At 39.6% G+C, this 12,534-nt stretch overlaps 1 protein-coding gene across 2 annotated transcripts; it reads right to left on the bottom strand.

Annotated features, from left to right (window-relative positions):
* Nucleotides 1–1,568: 1,568 nt before the first annotated feature.
* On the bottom strand, nt 1,569–10,758 carry LOC119024305 (probable E3 ubiquitin-protein ligase HERC3). Of its 2 annotated transcripts, none has more exons than XM_037106945.1 (22): nt 10,506–10,758; nt 10,227–10,347; nt 10,023–10,099; nt 8,722–8,943; nt 8,550–8,641; nt 8,155–8,285; nt 7,659–7,783; nt 7,185–7,261; nt 6,953–7,071; nt 6,761–6,820; nt 6,570–6,675; nt 6,267–6,462; nt 5,673–5,821; nt 5,436–5,549; nt 5,047–5,295; nt 4,800–4,940; nt 4,460–4,626; nt 4,260–4,323; nt 4,082–4,149; nt 3,790–3,976; nt 3,574–3,676; nt 1,569–2,570 (listed from the first exon to the last, which is right to left on the bottom strand). In XM_037106945.1, the coding sequence occupies exons 1-22, from the start codon at nt 10,711–10,713 to the stop codon at nt 2,353–2,355; spliced, it is 2,994 nt and encodes a 997-aa protein (XP_036962840.1). In that variant the 5' UTR covers nt 10,714–10,758; the 3' UTR covers nt 1,569–2,352. The 2 variants fall into 2 exon arrangements, with proteins under 2 accessions (XP_036962840.1, XP_036962841.1); XM_037106946.1 differs by having other exon boundaries at nt 4,082–4,146.
* Between the last annotated feature and the right edge of the window lie 1,776 nt (nt 10,759–12,534).

The raw sequence follows: 12,534 nt of genomic DNA, 5'->3' as shown, positions 1-12,534 counted from the left end.
TCGTACGCAGTGGAGAGAGGAAAATGACTGAATGAGCGCCTCACAAGTCCAGGGAATTATATAACTGAGTGATGTGCCGTTTCCTCTGAACAGCAGGGAGGCACAACATATACAACAACCTGCATTCTTAAGATGCTTGCATTGTAATGGCTTTTTTTATTCACTGGGGAAGGAATTCACACTGAAGACTCGAGAGGACCAAGAAGGAAATGAGAATGAAAGCAAAAAAAAAAAAAAAAAAGAAAAAAGTTGTTTCTATTTATAACTAGCGCTGAGAAATATCCCGAGGAAAATTCACAGAGCATCTGTCATCTGTAGCCTACCATCTCTATGGGGAGTTACGGCGTGTCAAATGACATTTACTAATGATCTCGTCATGTAAATGAAAGTTTGTGTGTCTCTGTGTGTGTTTGTTTGCGTTAGCCTACATCCGTGTCCTTCTATTTTTTTTCCGTTATATAGCGTCACCTCACACTGACAGTCACATCCTTGAGCTGATGTTTCCACTGTTATTTCTGTGTCATCTGTAGGCTTCATATGTAAAGCAGTGTTGCACTAGTGTGCTTGGTGATCTCATCCCAGCTGCTCTTTGTTTCATCTGCCCATCCAACCAGCAGCAGAATGAGGCCACCTAGTGGTAATTTTATTTACCTATTTTTCTTTCTTTCTTTCTTTCTTTCTTTCTTTCTTTCTTTCTTTCTTTCTTTCTTTCTTTCTTTCTTTCTTTCTTTCTTTTATTTACCTGCACCTCGCACAGACTCATGTGCCAACATACAGTACACTCAAAGGCTGTATAGAGTTACTGTCTTTCACACACACACATGCACGCAGACACTCACATCTCAGTCCTATCTAGTGAAACAGCAGAAGACACAAACACAATGCATGTGATTCTATCTGCAGTAACCCTAGGGTGTGTAGGCCTATCTTTAACATTGTTTTCGTCAGCACCAGTCCTAAATTACTGTTATTGACTGTCAGAGGTTTGTAGTTGTTTTAGATTTATTACCCTCCTTTTAGGTGTCCTTTAACTTGGATTGGATGGTTATTATAGCACAGTTCATTTTAAGTGCACACCTTACATTGTGATGTAAGTTATATACAGCATGTATTGGGGCCTCTGTGTAACGTAACAGCCAAAGAGTAGTATCTGAAATGTTTTGATTTTTGCGCCATCAGGTGGTAGTAACAAACATGGCACTGTGGCGCACTTCAATGGGCAGGTACACCTACAGCTCAATAAATTCCTCTCAAAATGAAGTCTACAGCACAAGAAGTTGTGAGTGCCTGCATGTTTTGAAAATATATAGATATTTGGGAAAAGTGTATCATTAATCGTGAGGGATTGTTTTTGCCACCGGGACAAACTTCCAAATCATATACAAACCACTTGAATGATATGTGATTAGTGACATGCATTGAGATAGTATTTGATTTCAACTCACAGTAGTCTCAGATGGTTTCTAGAATACTCTGTGTTCACTGGCAGCAATGTTCAGTGTTTCATTGACACCAAACAGATGCAGTTGAGCTCAGAGCACATCAGGGAAAAAGCCACATCTGACATATGAATGTTTATTTTCTTTATTGTTAACACATCTCAAGTTTTAACATGTGATAAATCAATAAAGTATAGTCATAACAATGTCATAAAGTGCAATATAAATAACTGCATTTTCTAAAAAGACACCTGATTTACATAAACATTTGCTATTGGCTGAATATTTTGTCCAAACTTATAACCACCTTTTAATAAATTATTCTACAATTTACCAGAACCACAAAAATCAGACAGAATATTATTAAACCTAACAAAGATATGATTTATTATAGTTGTAGTGTTTCATTGCATTAGATTTTGTGCCTAATAAAGTGTACATGATATTTTTTTCTTTCAATTTAGTCCAAGTAAAAAATTTTCACATAAAAATAAGAGTTCATTCTTGAGAAAATATACATTTCATTATATACATAAAAAATATATCATATACATAAATAGGTTAAAATAAATACTATCAGTTAATCATAGCATTTCACATTTTAATTTACATTTAGACCATTTAGTACATGCCTTTGTCCAAAGTGACTTACGACTAGTACATTTGAAAGAAACCACAACATATCCCTGCAGATAAAGTATGAAAGCCTCGTCTGAGCATAGGAGCTGCTTCTATATTTCAAAAACTAAGTGTCCTCATGCTCTTTTGAGGAGGAACGGTTGCAAATGCTGCTCTCTGATCAGCCTTTTCAAAGTAAACTCTTACAAGGTTGAATTTTCTTTTCATCCTGACATCAGGTCGGCCCTTTCCCTGCACAGAAACACGTTCCTGTCCAGCAGCTGTTCATCTACAATCACATCAGGAATCCTTTCTTTGGTTTCAGGGCCTCTGTCAGCCTGTCTCTCATGATCTTTTTGGTTGAGTATAAGGGCAGCTCCAGAATAGAGTGACATGTCAGAGACTCAGGGAAGTGCTGATCATCAGAGCCGGTCTGGACTTGCTTATCTCGAACCTTCATTTGGATCTGGCCCATGCCAAGAATAGGAACCCTCCTATAACCTGTCAGGAACCCTGAGGAACACCCAAGGCCAGAAAATAGGAATCTTAGTTTACATCTTTGCATTAGCATCATCTGAAGCTAAAGCTAAAGCTACTCCTTCAGGGACTTCTGAAGCATACCATCAACATCAAAAGTAAGGGTGTGGAGGTAAAGTGGGCAACTGTCCCAGGCCACAAGATGCCCAAAGGTCCCCAAATTATTTTTGCCATGCAATATTGGTCCTGTTTTTGTCTCAGTAATGTTTAAAACATCTCTTGTGATGGCACTTCTGTTCAATAATAGACTAACTACTAACTGCTATCAAGTGTAGCTTGCCATGCAGTTATCAGTGCGGGCACCAGGTAAGTGTTGGCCTATAGGACCTTTGGACCCAGACCGGCTGAGGCCAGCTGGTGAGCATGCTAAACATGCTTTGCAACACAACACATTCTCGTCATAAAATCAAAACTGCTATTCTATCACCTTCTGTTCAAAGTTCTAGTTAAGTGTTGAACGTTTTCAAACAGAATTTGTACATATTGTACCTTAAATTTGCAGTGTTACTTAATGCTGTGACTAATGTCATTATATCTGCCATGACAATATGCTGAATGTGTGGGTGAGGTCTGCTAATGTACCTGCAATGTTAACTGTAAAAAAAAAAAAGTTTCCCTATTAAGGGTTTGCCCTCACAACAATTAACCATTACAGTATGATGTTTGTGAAAAGTGAGGGTGGAGATAACTGATCCAAAAACTAGTTAATGCTTGTAACTCCAATTACTACATTATTGGGATTAGTGTAACTGGACTAAGATATCTCTGTAATGTCACAGGCTCAATAATGTCTGTATTGTCTTAACTATAAAATACTAAGGCTGTAAACAAACACAAGCTAAATTCTAACATCACCTGTCTGTTTCATTTTTACACCACGGATATCATTTTTAGAATATCATTTTAAACAGGATACATTTAACTTGTTTTGGTTAAAGGCCTCTACAGTGAAAAGCTTGACATCAGGTAAGATACTTACAAATGAAATCTTTCCGCTGGTCTTCAGTCAGTTCATCAAAAACCTCCCAAAACATCTGTATGTTGGGGTGGCCAGCATGATATATACCTCCATAAAGTGTGTTCTAGTTTAAATTGAGAAATATAAAGGTAAAATGTTTGAAATGTTAAAATCAAAAGTGACGATGCAGTAATAAATGGCAGCGAAAACAAGAGGAGCTTCAGTTTTTGCCTGTACCTGTTTCAGCTTTGCCCAGTCGTAGACATCTTTGCCCACCAGCACCACCTGCAGCTCCTCCGGCTGAAACAGGTGTGTGACCACACTTCTGTCACACACCTGGAAGAAACCTCGCTCAAACTCCTGAAACACGCCCTCCACTGATGTGTTGAAGACGTGATTCACATAGGCATCCACAAACTCCTTCCTGTTAGGAAGATTAAAGTTTCAATTCAACAAACATTCTCTGACACAGAGCTGATGTGGGTGCAGGTCACATATATCACTACGATTCAATATTTTCAAGTCTTACTTATTGTGTCCTGTCACTGGCGTTTCAGGATTCTGGGGTTCAACTCCTGTCCCATCCCAGGTTATCTGCTAATTATATTTAAAAAAAAAAAAAAAAAGGCTGGTGATGTAACTGCAAAACCTTCGGAATACTTAACACAGATAAATGAGACAGATTACTGGTGGAGTAAAACACCAACCGAAAAGGACAAGCACATGTCCTCTATGACATCATCTTCAAAGTCCAACACGTCCTGCAGAGTCCTTAAAAAAACAGTGTAAAACACTTGAGATACATTCATTTTACTTGCTAACTGAACAGTATTTACAGTCTATTATGACCTTTCAGAATCACAATGTAAAACCATAAATTGGAACTGATAATAAGAGGAACACTGACTTTCCAACACTGCAGAGGTCTTTCATGTCCTCCAGTGTTGGCTGCACGCCGAGTAGCTTCTTGAACAGAGCCAAGGGGAATGGTAGGTATACAATACTCTGGTTGTACAGGGCCAATCCACACAGAACGCCAAACAGGAAGAACTTTGTCCTCCCCTCGCTTGTTGCCTGAATTGATAAAAGTAGAAAACAATGAAAATCTTAGGCAATTGTTTGAATGTGTGCTTGAGAGTGTGTGTGGTTTGTGGAAAGGAAAAGAAAAGAAAAGACAAATCCATTCATAATATCCTGAGTCTATAGTTCAAAAATATTTTTCCTGTATAAGGATAGACAAGTCTTACTCTGGAGGGGAACCATGCCAGGGTTTTAGGGTCATTAAACACGAACATCCCAAATTTAGGTGACACCATCTTATGAAACACATCGTGAAAAAAGTCTCTTTTGTAGACATCTGTGACCTTCGGGTCCCCATCCAAGTACACCTGAGAGACAAAAAGTTACAACAATTCTGTTAGATGCCTATATTAGTGTAGCTACAAAATCTTTTTTTTCTGGTCTTTAACCAACAGGTCAAATCTAAATACTTACTCGAAGTGGCCTCTTGAAGGCACTGTAATGAGTAGCAGCCAATTGCTCCAGTGTGTCTTGTAAAAGATGTTGTCGCCTCAGATTCAGCTGCAAACAATCATCTGGATTGGGAACCCATCCAAAAGGCCACTGGAACACAAAACCTGGAGATGCTTGCTGTGCAGCGATGATATCAACAGTCATTTTCTTCGATTTCAGATCCATCGCAAATGGGAAGTTACAAAGGATAAGCGGCCGCTGATTCTCATCCTGAAAAAAGAATATTCAGTCATTTAATTTACCAAAATGTACCCTTGATGATCATAGATTTTATCAATTGGGTGAAAGAAACAGCAATAAAGAGGCAATGACAATGGGTTCAAAATATTTTTTTGTCTGTAGGTTTTTACCACATTTATGTTCAAACGCCAAAGCTGCAGATCTTCCAGGAGAAATGTCTGGTTGATCTCCAAACAGAATGTTTTATCTGGGATTCCCCGACTTCCTGAAATCCTTTTGTTGGCCTTTTAAAACAGGTATATTTCAGTATTGTTAATAGGGTAAAAGATTGGTAGAATGCAAAAACCATCACAGAATAAAGTTGAGCTGGATTTGAAACTTGCATTAAAAAGTCAACTCATACTAACATTGTACATGTTCAGGAGGACCAGCATCACGTTTTTGACTCCAGAGTCGCGAGGTGCCGGATGAACAGACAGGATCAGTGAGAGGGCCTGACTCCACGCCTTAACATGTCTGATCATGGTGGAGCGCGACAGTGAAGACCACCAGTCCACTGAGGAGGACAACATGGAGATGTTTGGACAGTCAGTGAGCATTTTACAACAGAATACATGTCACAACTATAGAGTGTGGAGTATGGGAAAAAAAAACAAAACTATACTGTAAAAAATAAATAAAATACAATTAGAACAAAGTTCATAAAGAAGTCCATGACTTCTGTTGTTATTAAAACTATTTGATATTATTTAATGAATTCTGATAAATTAACAATTACATTTTAAAATAGATTTCAAGAATTATTTCAAAATAGCAGCAGGACCTTTGACTGGCCAGAGCCCACACATGACGCCTGCCACCACAAACCAGGGAGGGCCTTAGTTATTCTTTATTCTAAGGTAGTGTAAACTTATTGACTGTCAGTCAGATGAGAGCAATATTACATAATCCAATGATTAATGAAGCCTCTCAAACATTCATACTCTTATCTCTCACAGTACCTGTGACCTGGCAGCTTTCAGCAGAGAGTCTTTGTATGGCAGCAGCAAGTGCAACTGCAAGCTTTGTGCTCTGTTGATATTTGTGTCTCGGGATCACATGTAGAAGCTCAGTGAGAAGCAAGAAGATCCGTAGACCCTCCACTCCCGGTGGTTTCTTATCAAGTGAGGGGATCAACTGCAGAACAGCAGCCTCAACCTGTTGAAAAAACAGAACTTAACAACTGAGTTTTGGGTAAACTTTGCAACCTTCCTTGTTAATTACTGATCAGATGCCGAACAGAGAGTCACTTTTCACGTTCATACCTCCGCCATGACATCATCCTTCTTCGTCAGCTTCTCAAAAGCGCGTTTTGCAAGTGACAAGTTCAAGCCGGAGTACTTCGGTGAAGTCTGGAAATGTTTATCTTTGCTATGAGGACAAAAACAATTCATGTAATTGTAATGTAATTCACCAGATACAAGGGAGTGAAGATCATGCACACGATGGTGTTTACCTTTGGTCAAGGAACCACTGATTCATACAGCAGGCAGAGGAGAACATCATGTGGATTTCCCTGTAAAGGTTTCTTAGTGTTAGCCAGTGACATTGAGAAAACAGTTTAAGAGATCCAGAGACAATTAAAAGTCATAAAACACTGGCCCAATAAAATAACCAATTCTATACTGAGAAAATAAAAACTGCTTACTGTTTTATCTTTTTCCATGATTTCGAATCACACGTTGAGGCCCATCTGTCAATCATATCATCAACAGTGTGCTGTGCTACATTGTTGACACTGTCAGTGTTTGACTCCTGATGAACTTCCTGAGAAGGAAACAAGAAAGACTTCATCTCTGTTTAGGAGAGAAATCATCAGTTAAAGGTGTTGTTACACCTCCAACAATTATGGTCTGTGTTGTTAGTATCTGTGTTGGTACCTTAATAGATGTGCAAGTTGCGAACGAGCAGTTTCCTCCTGCGTAGATGTTTGTAATCATGAGACCATTGGTGGTGTCTGAAATAACAATAGAATAAAAGTTATGCCTCGTCTTCAGCTGCATTGTAACATTTTGATCTGTACATGTGGTATGAAACATCATGTCCTTTCACCCTTAAAGTCATTTGATGAAAAAAAAAAAAAATGCATACAGAGCCAGAGTGTGCAACGCTTTTTTTCTATTTTCTACCAGTCCAGTGATCAGTCACCTGCTCACAACACTTAGTGTGTGTTACCTTTCTATCATAAAAAAGTTATTTTAACCATGCCACACTCATGCAGCTATACATCTTTAAACTGGCCTGAGCATGGGAATGTCTAAGCTGTCTTGTATTTGTATTTTAAATACGTTACTCTCTAAATAAATTTGACTTGACTTGACGTGTCACTTGAATTATTTGAGGACTGTGGTTACCTTGGGGCAGTTGAACAGGTAGCGGCACAGACGGATGACTCTCCTCTCCGTGTCCCCGCTGGCCTTGCTCATCACAACCAAAGGAGTAAACCCGCTTGGAGTCTGTTAACGCTAACGTGTGATGTCTGATTGAGAAAACAGTTTGGAACAAAGCATAGTTTAATGGCAACAAGGACCATTTACAGCACCCAAGCAGCCATTTACACGTCTATAGGTAGTGTAATAATGTCTCTATCATTGAGTCATTCACACACCTTTCTTGATGTTTTCACATGCAACAAAACTCCCTCAAAATGCACATCTATGGCCTGGCATTTAACAGCTATCTGTGCAAAACTGGGTTTGTGTTCACTATAATTGTTTTCAACATCATTTAGTCAAATGAAAGATGTTAAACATTCAAATAAAACTCCACTCATGCTAAAGCTGCGTTAGTAATGAGTAAAACTGGCTCAGAATAATTGCGTATACTTTAAAGTTTGTCACTGTACTGTACCGTCCACATGCGATCTTGGTGACTTTTGCCCCCCAGAGCTCCGCAACCAGCCGAGGTCGCAGTTCGTCACTGAATGAGTTGTGCCCGAGCTGTCCATGCTGACCGGAGCCAAATGTAAACACGGCACCACCCTATAAAAGCAACCAGACAACCAGAGTTTAAAGTCCCACTTACTGTGTGAGATGCAAGAAGGTAGTATGTGGTATCTGTCATAAAAAGGCACTAATTAATAGACTTTTCAATCTTCCCTCTCCTCACTCATCATATTCAGTCTCAGTTTGAAGCAATTCAGATATTAACTGGTGACATGGACATGATAATGACACAGAATAGCTCTCCAGAATTTGTTGAATTTGGTAGTCAGCTCTTGAGGTTGCCATGTTTCTGTGTCTAACCTTGGTCAGAGTGACAGTGTGGTCCTTTCCACAGGAAATGTGGACAGTTTTCTTCAAGTTCAGGCATTGAACACCAGTAGGTGTATGTCTGTCTGTAGAAAATACATTCAAATTCAACTTTACATGTTAAAGAAATGCGTATTTTATTTAAAAAAAATAGGACAATATTTACCTGTCTTGTCTCCCAGCCCCAGCTGTCCACAGTCGTTCCTGCCCCAGCCGAACACACCTCCAGACACAGAGAGGGCGAAGCTCTGCTCTCCCCCTGCAGAGACCTGGACCAGAGGGAGCGCTGACAGAGATCGGAGGTGTTGGGGTGAACTGGCACCGAGCTTCCTCTTCCCCAGACCCAGCTGGCCTCTGGAGTCCTGGCCCCATGTGTACACCTGACCATCTGAGGAGAATCACCATGACTTGTGAGCTGCAGAGGGCAGATTACAACACTACAGTATACAATACTGTAGTCTGCTTACAGCATTTCCATGGACTGACTCGTTAAACCCTGTGCACATAATAGCAGAGCTACATTTCCTGACAGCAGCAAAAGTAGCATGCAGTTGTTGGAAGGTCTTGCCATTATTTTCAGCACTTAATTTATCTACTTTTTTGTGCGTTTTCAAACTATAGAGGAGTTTATTCAGCAAACACAAACCCCATCTACCTCACTGTGTCCAGTCAGCTGCTCGAAGCAATCTAACAGAGACCCCTGCTGGTGAGGAGGTGCAATGAACTGCACAGTGCCACTGTGTTTGTAAACACAACACATGTGACTTTTAAGGGCCAATGAGCTGGTCTTTGAACTTTAAAGGGTGAGTTCGCCCAAATTACAAACACAATAGCACACTGAATCAATAAAGATTGCTTTAAAAATAATTTTAAAAAAAAGTACATCATTTATTTTTTTTTTCCTTTTGTTTTATACAGGTTCTTATGCATTTAAAAGATAAATAAAAATATCTGCATTGACAGAAGCTCCCCTTTCCTACAGAAAACACTGCTCAGGAAACACCTAGTGAGCAGTCTCATCTTTAATTCCGTGACTCGCTGACATCACACTTAGTCACCTTGTTTAGCACATACTAGTGTATTTAGCACAGCTTCTCTATTGTTCTAAGTGCTGCTGGCTCAATGCTCTAATCTGCATCCTCAAACACTTTTATTGTTGGTATTGTCTTGCTAAGTCATTAATATTAAAATGATCTTGTAGCCATATTTTACCATCCTGTCTCAATACAAGCTGAGGCGTGTTTTCCAGCTCATCAACGACAGTTAATGGAATAGTTCAGAAAGCCTACACTGTGATCAGCTAAATGTATTGGAGAAAGAGGAGCTAATAACAGGTACGGATACATATAGGACAATTTTAACATTTTCAGTGCTTCAGTCTAATTCCCCGACCCAGGGGCATCCATGACTGCGATAGGAGCTGACAGAAACGTGCATTCAGGTGTAATCTACTGTGCTCTACTGTACCTTTGGTCAGGGCAACTGAATGCTGGCTCCCACAAGCAACCTGCTGTACTGGTGTCTTACACAAAACCTCTGGTGTCCTGAAACAGCAGGAAGCAGCACATAAACACTTGTGCCATAATCCAAGAGCAGATCTCACCGAAGACGAGCCAAACAACAAATAACCAAACTCACATCATACAAAAAAACCCCTCTTGTTTTGCATACCTTGGACTGAAAGGAGTGTGAGCTGGGTCCACACAGAACAGGGTGCCCCTCTCAGACAGCAGTGTGACTGTGTCATCACTACAACTCACAGCCTGAATCCTCTCCGGACATTTCACGTACTCTGTAGGTACAAAGGCCACAGAAACACAGCAGGTGGCAATGGATCAATGAAGCAAAAAGAAAAAAAAAGACTACTGTACCTCCTAGATCTCAATCTGACAAAGAATAAAGTCAAGTACACGTGTCACACACAGACTGAAACACAAGGCTGACGCTCACTCTGTTTTCCTCTGGATCTTCTCCCGTCTTCGCTCTCATGCACGCGAATGATAGATGCCTCTCCATCGCTTTTGACAAAGGCGATCGCACTGTGACCCGCTGACAGATCAGTGATGTGGAAACGGAGGTTTAGAAAGTGAACCCTGTCCCCTGTCGGGCTGTCTTTCAACCGAAAGCCCTGCTGGCTGTCCTCTCCCCACGAAAACATTTTTGCTTGAAGTGACTCTGAGAGACCGAGGGCTGGTTTATATGACTCGGCTCTGTCAGGCAGAAACGAAACTTGATTCATTAACTATGCAAACTCCCTAAACATGACGAGGCGAAAACAACACGCCCAGTGAGTCAGAGGTAGGAGGGACATTTGCAGGGAAAGGAAAACGAAAGTGAGGCTGATGCTGTTGAATTACTACAGCAGAACTGAGACCAGAGGTGCCAAAAGTGTTTCCCTTCAAGGACCAACACTGAAAAAAGAATAGATCGGCTAATAGTAACACTGATTATTGTATTGTTTATAGTAAATGGCACAAGGGTCCCAAGTTCCCATACTCGACTGTTTTCCTTCCAAGCATAAAGAATAATGATGCATTATTCCTAATCTTTTGTCTAACAAAACACATTGGTATTTTCAAATTTATATCATTTTCCACACATCTGTTACAGTAGGTCATTTAATTCATAAAACAATTTGATAGAAGAAAATAAGAACACACACACACACACACACACACACACACACACGCACACGCACATAAACAAACACTCAAAAGAAACACTGAATCAAAAGGGAAACAGAAACAGAAAATATATAGGCGATGTTATTTTTAAGAATTGCCCAGTGAACTACAGATGAATATGTGAGCAGAAACATTAGCATGTGTTTTATTCATTTGTACTGTCCCCTCTTAAATAAACTACACTAAATCTTATATCAACAAAGGGTTTTTAAGCAGAAATTAAATGCAAAGAAAGCAAAGAAGTAACATAAAGGTCTCTCAAATGATTAATTAAGTGAAAGAAAAGGGGAAAAGAGGCTCTTCAAGAAGAGGCTTGGTTTTCTAAGGATCCTATTGCAGCAACAACAAGTTTGTGGTATTATTCCACCAAATATACAGTCATACACACTTGGACATACCACAGTATAACCACAAAAAGTCACATCGACGGGACCTCCATTAAATAACCCATTCAAATACTGAGGTACATCCAACCTGAACACTAAAACGTCACTGATATAACACATTAAAGTGTGTTTATAGATTTTGGGTGAGCATTACTGTGTATGTGAAAAAGTAGCATAAAGCCTCATATAATCTTATAAAATGTCTCCAGTGTCCTCACTCAGTGGCTAAGTTGCATTGTGGGTAATGTAGGTTTTGAAAGCAGTCCACTGGTCTAACATTGCACTCCTAGAACACTGGTGGACCCTAATGGATTGAAATCGGTACAGCGGAATCAGAGATATCTCCATTTTTATTCTAGGCATTCTTCTTTTTCAGGATCTGGCGACTATATCATTTACAGTGAGACTGAACCATTGTTTGACATCACTGGAGGTGCATTTATCAGACACATTTTACATGCAGCTTCCTCTAGAGCCACAAAAGGCTTTATATTACTTGTTCATATATTTAGTAGTACTCCCCAAGACCTGTTTACACCCTTTAATGTGTGAAATTGGTGGAGTTACCCTTTAACTAGAGTATTGGGCAGGATTTTTTAAATACAACACAAATCACTAGTGTTTGGATCCACTCTTTATTAGCAGGATGCCCACCACAAGTCTTGAAAATTATTAATCAAACAATAGAAGGTAATCCTTACTACATATGCAGTATACTAAACACATATACTTCATATATAAGTGTTGTGTTATTTTCTTTAAATTTATATTAGCCCTGTTGACTGTCTGCAGCAGTAAGATAAAGAACTGCTCTTAAGGTTCTAGGTTCTTTACAATCAATGTATGCAACCCCGATAACAATGATAAAAAAAAAAGATGGATTGTTTTGTTTAGTTATTTTAACTATGC

This window comes from Acanthopagrus latus, chromosome 8, assembly GCF_904848185.1.
Source record: "Acanthopagrus latus isolate v.2019 chromosome 8, fAcaLat1.1, whole genome shotgun sequence".
Lineage (NCBI taxonomy): Eukaryota > Metazoa > Chordata > Actinopteri > Spariformes > Sparidae > Acanthopagrus > Acanthopagrus latus.
Note: the sequence above shows the minus strand (reverse complement) of the source record. Positions and strands in the feature narration are given on the sequence as shown.